Genomic DNA, 10277 nt, shown 5'->3' with positions numbered 1-10277 from the left:
TCTCAACTATACCGGAATGTGGCATTTGTGTGCTCGGAGATTACAGGGTGCTGTTCATGGAAGTGACTGACTGCTCTACAGAGGGAGACTCTGGTTCAAACTGTTTTGGTAAGGCCTAATGTCTTAGCCTCACTCAGAGCAGCCAGTTTATGTATATGTGTAGAGGTATCAGTCTTGTTCAGTACTGTTTACGGAAAGTGTATGGCATTGAGGAATTGTGTGTTCAGAGCTTGGGATATATGTTAACTGTGTAGATCTTTTTATTATGTGTTTTATTTACTTGGTTGAGCTTTTATTAAAAAATCCAGTAGATATTTTGTGTATTCTGGTGTATGTGTATGTGCCATATGTGTGTGTACCACTAAGTAAATACTGTATGACCTTGAATGAAGAAATAATTTCTTATAAACACACATGAAATACCCTGGTTAAAGTTCACGTCAGTTTGGGTGCAAGCACTGACATTTTGTGACATTTGCATCCACCTCAAGTCTCTCACACATGTTTACGACTGTGATCCTCTTCTAAATACCTCATCCTTCTTTCCAGAATCTATCTGGCTGTTTTCAGCTTTAATCTACATGTATTTGCGTTTCCACTGCAGAATGGATGACCAGGACAGAGTCAGCCAAACATCCAGTTTGGCCACCATTTCCTACTTTCCTGTCATACAGGTTTGTTTTAAGTTAGCATTTTCCATTTTGCACATGTTGTGTCGCAGTAAGGATGACTTACTGCGATACTGTTAATGCATACTAATGTATTATTCTCTCTTCGGGTGACAGGAAAGTGATGGAAAGGTGCAAACATTTGGGAAAAGAAGTATGGCTTCCAAGAGAGACCCCAATTGTCCTGTCGTCATCAGAGGATGGCTCAACAAAAAAGTAATTTTTCAAACATAGCCTGCTTAACAATTAATTACTTCATCAGTTCATGCAGAAGATTGACTGAGTAAAGCAAAGAGCGGCTCCTAATGGATCTCCTTTCTGCAGGACAGCTCTGGTTTGAAGCTTTGGAAGAGAAGGTGGTTTGTCCTCTCCAACTACTGTCTGTTTTACTATAAAGGTACACAGCTTTTAGCCCAGCAGCTTTTCTTCAATGAAATCCTTTCATGTGCTCTGACTGAACAATGCATCTCTTCTTTTGTCCATTTCTTTTCTGTCCCCCGCCAGACAGTAGAGAAGAATCTGTGATGGGCAGCATCCCGCTCCCGAGTTACAAAATCCTGTTCTGCACACCACGAGAATGCAAGAATAGAAAGTTCACCTTCAAGGTATCATCATTTGGTTACTCGTCCAATCAATAAATGCATTGGAAACATTTAATTTTAAGTCTTACATTTTAAACCTGTTGTTGATCATTAAAAATACACTTTTTATACAGGAATTATGTTTACTTCACTGAACAAACCAAAGGCGTCTCAATATTTACTGACACCCATCTAATCAGGTCAAATTAAGGGGAGACACCCCAACAGGGTTTTTCATGCACTGGTCAATTTGGAGTTTTGTGCTTTTTTGCTTCCATAACATCTTCTTTTAGACTCGCGGAAAGTAAACATACAAAATATTCATTGAGGGTTTCATTTTCACTACACTTTGTCTATTTGCATTTGTAAATTGCTCCCAAATTCACCAAAAGATAGCAATAGATAATGCCTCATTTGGATTTATAAACAAAATTTCCTAAAACTTGTAATACAAATGTTTAATGGTGATATGTATTTGTTTTAATTACCCTATTCACCTATTGCTAAATGTATGGAATTTTACAATACATCTTCAAAGGCCAGAAACTGGCAGATGGTTTGTTATACATAACCATCGGATAATTCAATAATACCAGGAAACAGTTTTGAAAAGGGACAGGCAAAAAAATACTTTAAGAAGTCGAGAATAAAGTAATATTTTGAGGGAAAACGTTGTAATATTACGAGAGACGAAAGTCATATAATTTAAAAAAGCAATCTACCCGCCCTACACTCCTGTGCATCATTTTTCTAATTAATTCAAGCAAGATTTTTTATTTTAACTCAGTTTTATCTAATGCATTCTATTCAGTTCAAGGATAATATAAGGATGGTTCATCATGAGAATAATGAACTGTAACACTGTGAATGATTTCTGTAAACTAGGTAGTGCACCAGGGAATGCGCTCTTATTTCTTCAGTGCTGACACTCAGGAGGACATGTTGGGTTGGGTCCGAGCCCTCAGTCAGTCTGCTGCAATGGAGCCAAACAACTCACTAAACAGGTACAACACTTTACTATGGGCACGAGGTGTTGTGCAGTAAATATCAAATATGTTTTTAACTTTATTTTCTGCATCTCTTATAATTGCAGGCGTTGCTCGAGTTATCAGGATTTCACACACATAGGTGGCAGCAGTGAGTCAGTGGACTTCCCTAAACCCCCCTCTGATGGAGAGGGTCCCTCCCAAAGACACAAACACATCAACAGGACTCTGAGCGAACCGAGTTATCTCACTGGCGGGAGGATGGAGACAACTCGCTCAGAGCCGAGGGGGAGGCGGAGTGTGCGTCAGAGAAACAGCAGGTCGTCAATTCATCTCTGTGTGTGAATGACACATATTTCATCCCAGAGGTTTACTTGAAGGGAAAATCCTCACCAGAAAGGTCCCAGCTTTGAAATTCTGTTCTGTTTTCTCTTCCAATAGAACACCCAGCCCTCTTGATTTTAGCAGAAGACGAGCTTGTGGTCCACACCAAGAGGAAGGTTATCTGCCTGGCCAACACACACCACCTATGCAGACAGAAATGATAGGAACAGGTTCTTTGAGCTCAAGAGGTCAGCTGGGGTCACGACCTCACACACCAGTGGGAAGGGTAGACATTCGACCTCACGATGACTCGGCCATGGCGCCACACACCCTGTACTACGCACCTGCATCACCTAAACTGGAGTTCAAATCCACCCCAAATACTCCAGTCACAGAGAGGTGGCCAAACCTATGCAAGGTGTTTTGTTAATCTTAATCATAAACTATGCTCCAATAGCCCTGATATGTTATCAAGGTTAATTATTATCATAATGTGTCTGTTGAAGTGTGATACATAATTACTGCAGTAGCTCTTTAATAAAATGTTGTATCACCAAACATCTCATGTTACTCAAACCTAATCTTTTTGATTGTTTACAGCCTACACCTACCTATGGGTCTGTCCATCATATATCGAGTGGGAGACGACATTTAGGAAAGGTGATTATAGTACAACCAATATATTTATGGAAAACATCCAGAATAGTGTTAAGAACAGCAGTGTAAAGTAGCATTGTTCCTGTTGTATAACGCCATGTGTTCTCTGCTCTTATCGTCTACATACGGTCTCTTCCTTCAGAGCTCCACAGGGGCACCTGCAGACTTACTGCCCCCTTTGCCCCCCTCATCGAGAGCTGCACATGCGCCCCAACACCCACACCACCACCATCACCACCATCATCACCATCACCGCAGCAATTTATCTGTTTGTGTGCTCCCGCCAGTCATGGTACAGCACTCGCTGTTGCGCTCTGTGTTCCATATGGCGTCCTGTGATTCATGTTTAAACCTGCAATGTGTTGTTTGTATGCCTCCTCGAACATGTTGCATTGTAATAATGTTACATCTAACCATGGGGACTACTTGGTTTATGTGAGCAACAGTGTTTTTGTAGACATTGTAATATGGTATGTGTAAAATCACTGCTTCATTTATCAGTTTTTATTTGTGATTAATACATCATGTAGTGCTCATTGTTTAGTCTAGTATATCTTGTGCTTTACGAAACAGATATTTAGCACAGGGCTGAAGGTTGTGCTTTACTTATTTGAAAGACAACAGCTTAGTCTAATATTGAAGCATTCAGCGCGATGGCTTACGTAATAAATAACATTAAAAAATGATTGCATTTACAATCACACAATGACAAAAGGTGAACAGGAAGAAGCAATATCAAAATAACACTATTTAACAACATTTTAACCTTGATGCATTTCAGGCCCCAAAGCCTGATCTCAGGGAAGCCCCACCAATCAGGCCTCTTGAAAGTGATGCAGACGTGAGTATTCACAGAGTTGCCATATGGCTCTTAACTGTCACCAGAATATGGTGCAGTTATTCATCATCTTATAAGATGTTTTTATTTGTATTTTCCCTACAGGTTGTGTTGACACGGTTATGTGGGTGTGACAAGCTGCTCCAGTCTCTTTCGGTAGAACTGGCACAGCTACAAATGGATAAGGTGGGTAATAAAAAGACTACTCATTCCAGGCTATTTCAAATTATTAATAGCAAACAATATATTGTGAGTGGTTTGAGAATACGTTTTTTTTCCTGTTGCAGGACAGCGTCCAGAGTGCGTTAGAGGTGTCCAGACTTCAGCTGGATGAATGGAAAAGCCAGGGGCCCAGGGCCCAGGAAGAAGCCACGACCCAGAAGGCTTTGCTCCAGGAAGAGCTGGTCACAATCCGGGCTAGGATGTGTGATGTATCGTTGGTGTGTAATTAGCACGGGGGACATGGAGCCAGAATGAAATAAATAATGGCATTATAGTTTATTGATAGCAATCATCATTCAAAAGGGATGTAACATAAACAATTATACTGTTTATTTACTTGTGTAATCATATTAATTCATATATTTCACAAATCTTCTGACCTTGTGGTACAGGAAATGGAGAGTGTGTGGAGTCAATATGAGAGAATGGAGAGTGAACTGTCGGTTATTCGTTCACACCTTCAGCACGTCTGTAACTTTGGAGTGCCACAGGTATTTGAAAACTACACAAACTGGAGTGTGTAATGTGTGTGTTTTTATAGTATTTAGCCACTGACCTTAGTGACAACAATTCTCCAAACCATTAAGGCTCATGCCTAAAGATACTTCATGAGTAATATCTTTGGTTTTTTTCTTTTCATCAGGACCAGTCTCAGGCCCAGAGAGAGCTGTGGATGATGGAGGACATCCTAGCTGGACTAAAGACCAACAGGGATCACTTCCGCTTCCTGCTGGGACTACCGAGGCACCACAGTAAGCACGGCCTTTCTCTCACTAGCATGCTGAGGAGTTTAGATAGTATTATGTATTAAGAGAAATATGTTGTTTCAATGTTTTGTGGTGGTGGGTTTGGTTTGGTTGATTATGCACAACGTGACGACTGATGAACAGTGTCAACAGCGTGACCTTTTCTGTCTCCCCACAGTGTTCCAGCCGACATCTCCACATCCTGGATCTCCCACTGAGAGGCTGCAGAGTGGATTCCCAGTGGTACAGTACTCCTGTCCATTGTTTCTTTGTCAGGGACGTTTGCTTTCTGCTTATGAACAAACGTGGAATTGTTGTCGACTCAATGCAAAGGTTAAATCCATCTGCTGCCATCTGCTGAGATCTTTCAGTGTTTTTCTTATAGTATTGCCAAAGCATTTGATTTTTCATCACACAATTGCAATACATTCTACAACATATAGAGCTAATTTAATTGTGATGTGATGGCTTTATATCTTTTTTTCATGATCATAGGCTATTTTGTTCTGTGAAAATGTACCACAGTGGATCAACAGATGAGCAGGATTTGCAAGCCAAAATTGTCCAGGCCATTTTCTCCCTTTACATACATATAGTTTGACAGTTGGGATGACTAGATTGTCTACCATGTCAAGGATTGATACGTAATCTCTCAATTATGTCGAGGCATGCATCAATCTTCATCAATCTGTTATGGATACAGTGAGATCTTCTTTCATATCACTTGTGACAATGACCCCTGCAGGATGTGGAACAAGAGCCACCACTCCGCCCCCCATTGCCCCAGGAGCTACAGGAAAGCTTCCACAGCCAGGATCAGGGCCATGGCTGCACAGAGTCAACATATGAGGTGTGAAATATTCACATTATCAATGAAAAACATTATCAGGTTAGAAATGTTTTACAGTTGTTTCTCTTCTTATGTTTCAGGGAGTCTACAGCCACACTGTTGATCCTGGGCAGAGAAGAGGAAACAGCCAGCCGGACCTCCTTAACGTGAAAGCACCAAAAGACACATTCGGTTGGTGCAGATAGAGTAATTGGAAGGAGTGATATTAAAACAATGGCCCGTAGATTCATATTTTCTGACATATCAAGTATTAAAGATCTTTAATAGGTGTTTTATGCAAATGGTTATTTTTCCAGAGCCCAGTTTTGTTTTGTCTTCTTTTCACACTCATATTCACTATGTTCCCTCTCTCCTCCCACCTATCCCCTCTCACTACCTACCTCTATTTGCATTTCATCTTTAGAATGTGGTTCAAAGTGGATCCCACCAGATACAACAAATCAATCAACCAAGGTGTGATTCTTCATAGTTTCCTATGTGTTGGTCATAAATATATCTGGATGTATGCTTGTGATCTAAATTGCTCCAAATATAGAAGCAGTCAAAGCTGATTTTTCCTCATTGCAGGCACAGCCAAATTCCAATTCTTTGATTCTCTCATCTTCCTTGCAATTAGGGCATGTTGCAATGCCTGTTGTAGGCGAGAGGGGGCGGCAGAGACACATGTCTCAGTGCAGTAGCTCAGTCTTCTCACGTTTGCCACCCAACCCCCTATCTCACATGCTCACACACGGACAGACACATATATGTACATTCAGATGCATATGAACATACGGTCTGCACAAACACACAGCTGTAATAATATTGGTTTTGATATTCAAATACATGGATTCTGGTTCTTGCTTTACATTTTCTCAGTGCATATTGCTGTGGTGTGGGGTTCATAAATGACTCATTCTATATATTTTTTTCTAGAAGATGAAGATGAGTGAAGAAGAGCAGATTGAGCGGATGAAGAGGAATCACGAGAGGTTAACTAAGAAGAAACCTCCCATACCCCCTCCAGGTCAAAGTTCAGAGACAAGAGAGGAGGTTTGCCAAATCATGAATCAGCGTATAACTAACTGAATCACTACAATATATTCCAACATACATTTACTAATCTACCATGGTATTTCCTCAGGCCCCGTTTCCTTTAAGAGTGACCCGGGTTGTTACAGCTGTACTGCCGTCCTCTATTGTGGCCAGACGAGTTTCGGTGGAGGACCCTCCGCCTGAACTCGACAACCCGTTGCCCGAGCAGATACCACCTGAGATGCATCAGAGATTGTCAGGGCGAAAAGGGTTGAACAAGCAACCCTGGGGTCTGTTGCTGGAAGGTCCTGATCAAAACCAGTTCTCGGCAGAGATGCACCAGGATGAACCTGTTGTAAGGACAAACAGACAGCAGCATCAGGGAATATTGAGGTCTTCCAAGAAGGAGAAACGTTTAGAAGCGAACAGAGCCGAGCCAACAGAGACCTCAAGGAATCAAGTTCTAGACCAAGCGGGTGTAGGACGTGGAAGTGAGAGCTTGGACGTCAGGGTAAGAAAGAATGAAATATATTGAAAAGGAATCAAAGACTTGTATAAAGCATAGCATATTTTTGAAAGATGATGCCATACCATGCATGTTCTAGTCCATTACAGTTGTTATAATCTCTTCTCATTCTGAAGCAACCGTTGTTATGCCTCAGCGACGGCGATAGCCGTATTCAGGTTTGTATGTCCCATCTCATTCTTGTGAGTGTGATATCTCAGGAAGGCCTTGAACAAATGTCCACTTGGACTCAAGAATGAACTGATTAAATGTTGGTTGTTAGTCAATGTAACCTTAAACAAGATGTTTAGTACACACTCATTTTGTCAATTTCACACAAATGGCTAATAGGGTAAGATGATAATGTGGTGATGTTTTATAAAGACATGGATGTAAACTGCAACATGACTGGTTAGCGGAGGCCTTCAACCATGAGTTCTAGTGTTTTGTTGACTTGCGCTTCCCTATGAAACAAACTGAGCTTGCACAGTAAATTAACAAATATATACAGTATATTCCTATTGTTTTCCCTTTGCCATTCACAGACAACGAATCAGGTATCGTATATTATCTAACAAGTTACTTCCAGTTTGCATTAATCAGACCTCATAGGTTTTAACTGAGTGTACACTCTAATGAACAAACTACTACACAATTACAAAATTGTATTTATTTTAGTAACCTGTGATCTCTGACAGCCCAAACAGAAATGATGAAGTGACATCTGAAATCAGTCAGTTCAAAAGGTACCTTAGGTGCATTTTAATGTGACACTGTTTTAACAGGCAGATGAACGACAATCTGCCCTCCTGACCCCTGACATGGACCCCAACCTCTGTCTAACCCCTGAGCAGCGAGAGGCCAAACTTCGTCGTGTGGAACGAATACGTGAGAGAGTCATAAGAAGGTAAGAATTTGTTTTTGTAATTCTTATATTTAAATGTATGCACATGCACTTTACATATACAGTATGAAAGTCTCTATGAATGTGTTATTCTATCCATCTGTCTATCTATCAGTGCAGTCAGACAGAGAGCTACACTCGATCAACTGGCAATCAGGGGGCAGGGGCAGGAAGTTCATCAGGCTCCCCCTGACACAGCGAGAAAACAAAGGATAAAATCAGGTACATATTTACCAACACAACATCAGTATAAGTATTATCTAGGTGTATGCTCTAACGTACTTACTTAAATTGTGGTCCATTCCTGCTTTCAGACCATAGATCCTATGGAAGCTGTGATCACATCAGAGGCTCTGTAGAACTTCAGCTTTCTAGTGGAATATCTCAGGAGGAAGATGTAAGAGGCCGCCATGTGAAAAAAACTAAAAGTCAAGTAAAAGATGGGGACAAAACACAACACAAAGATCACAGTGTAAGAACAGGGGTTGCCAAAAATAAAATCAGACGTCCAGCTTCACCCTATCACGTCTCCTCTATGACTGTCTATCAGAAAGACAAGGGATTTACATGTTGCAAGGATGTAGAGTCACAAAAGCTTGAAGAACCCATCACTGATGACAATGAAAGTGATTTTTCTTCCTCCGATCTGAGAGCCAAGTGGTTCCTCTCCACCAACCAGTGGCTAGGGTGCATACCTTTAGAGATCCCTGGCATAGACTCGTGCCATGAGGAGATATCAGACTTCGAGAACCAACCAGCATGCACCGACGATGTGACTGATTCCAATGAAATGTCTTCTGCAGTCAGTGAAAGCTTGGAGAAAATGAAAGAGAACCATTCACTCTTCTATAAGATTACGTGTGACCTTACTATTTCAGACACAGATATTACAACGAATGATGGGAATTCAAATGCTAAAACGCCATACAGGCCAGATGAAGAAGTCCTGCAGATCACTGAATCTGAGACGGATGAAGCGACCCATAATGTTGGGAGATCTTCTAACCAAGAGAGCAAAGATTCTAGCCTACCATCAGACTTCAATGGAAATATTCACTCAGTTAATAATGTACTCAAGGATTCAACCAAAGCAGTGTTAAATACCTCAGTCAGTCCAACAAAGGAGGCTTGTGTTTATAAATATAACCCTCAAAAAGAATGTGAAGACACCTCAAGGGAAGAAAGACAGTTGGAAGTTAGAGAAACTGTTCATGGTGCGTCGGTTCAGAGCAATGCCACTGATCCGGCACTGGATGAGGAATATGGAAAGGCAAGAGATGAACAAAGTTTGGCAAAGGAGTCAAAGGAAATGAAGGTGGACCAAGAGAGAGCTGAAGAGCCAAGGAAATGCCATAGTTTACGTGAGGAGAACAAAGAGACAGCACAAGAAGAGGGCAACAACCACTCCATCACTCCATCCAGCGCTCCTTATGAGGGTGTAAGTGTGATTCGAAGTTCCTCTTTTGGTAAGGCACGAGTTACAGTATTAAGGACAAGTTTGTAGAGACAAGAACAGCGAAGGCTTAAGAGCTTAAATTAACGAACTTAGGAAAGACAACAACACAGTTAAATTATTTTTTGCCTGAAGAAGAGGATTTCAAGTGATTGAAAGAATCTGCAGCTAATTTGGGATTATAAATGGTAACATGGGAACATACAATGTCAGAAATAGTCCTAATATTTGGTAAACTTGAACATTTCCATTATTCAGAATATTAGGTTTGAAACGGATGCAAAATAGAAAGTCTTGCAAAATAGAAAGTCTTGCAAATATGTCATGAGCACAAAAGCTATGTATTGAAATATAATATTGGTCTTGCATAAATTATGTGTAGAAAACATGTCCAGTATTATTTCATTCCTCTCAAAGCATACATCTAACACAACACAGACATTATAGATGATCGATGCTTGTGGATGGCAACATAACCCTTTTATTGTCACTGTAACGAAATGTTTTGTATCTCAAATATCCTGATTAA

The 10277-nt window shown here is 40.7% G+C and overlaps 1 protein-coding gene and 1 long non-coding RNA gene across 2 annotated transcripts in view; both read left to right on the top strand.

Annotated features, from left to right (window-relative positions):
- LOC306753310 lies at nucleotides 1-1298 on the top strand. Its single transcript, XR_013771235.1, has 5 exons — nucleotides 1-108; nucleotides 605-674; nucleotides 786-884; nucleotides 993-1065; nucleotides 1173-1298. It is a non-coding gene; the product is annotated as an uncharacterized lncRNA (long non-coding RNA).
- Nucleotides 1299-2843: 1545 nt separating this feature from the next.
- plekha4 (pleckstrin homology domain containing A4) overlaps nucleotides 2844-10277 on the top strand; it is a 7457-nt gene continuing 23 nt past the window's right edge. Inside the window, exons 1-17 of the mRNA XM_079237722.1 lie at nucleotides 2844-2977; nucleotides 3160-3219; nucleotides 3359-3508; nucleotides 3998-4057; nucleotides 4160-4240; nucleotides 4342-4494; nucleotides 4669-4767; nucleotides 4920-5028; nucleotides 5201-5265; nucleotides 5768-5872; nucleotides 5953-6043; nucleotides 6276-6325; nucleotides 6788-6904; nucleotides 6996-7397; nucleotides 8177-8298; nucleotides 8411-8517; nucleotides 8610-10277. The exon at nucleotides 8610-10277 is cut by the window's right edge and continues 23 nt beyond it. Of these exons, the coding sequence (XP_079093848.1) occupies nucleotides 2876-2977; nucleotides 3160-3219; nucleotides 3359-3508; nucleotides 3998-4057; nucleotides 4160-4240; nucleotides 4342-4494; nucleotides 4669-4767; nucleotides 4920-5028; nucleotides 5201-5265; nucleotides 5768-5872; nucleotides 5953-6043; nucleotides 6276-6325; nucleotides 6788-6904; nucleotides 6996-7397; nucleotides 8177-8298; nucleotides 8411-8517; nucleotides 8610-9799 (3063 nt within the window). The 5' untranslated portion in view covers nucleotides 2844-2875 and the 3' untranslated portion in view covers nucleotides 9800-10277. The remainder of the gene's footprint in view (nucleotides 2978-3159; nucleotides 3220-3358; nucleotides 3509-3997; nucleotides 4058-4159; nucleotides 4241-4341; nucleotides 4495-4668; nucleotides 4768-4919; nucleotides 5029-5200; nucleotides 5266-5767; nucleotides 5873-5952; nucleotides 6044-6275; nucleotides 6326-6787; nucleotides 6905-6995; nucleotides 7398-8176; nucleotides 8299-8410; nucleotides 8518-8609) is intronic.

The sequence above is a fragment of the Taurulus bubalis genome (assembly GCF_910589615.1).
Source record: "Taurulus bubalis genome assembly, chromosome: 2".
In the NCBI taxonomy this organism is placed as follows: domain Eukaryota; kingdom Metazoa; phylum Chordata; class Actinopteri; order Perciformes; family Cottidae; genus Taurulus; species Taurulus bubalis.
The sequence above is the reverse complement of the archived record's forward strand: the minus strand, read 5'-3'. Positions and strand labels throughout refer to the sequence as shown.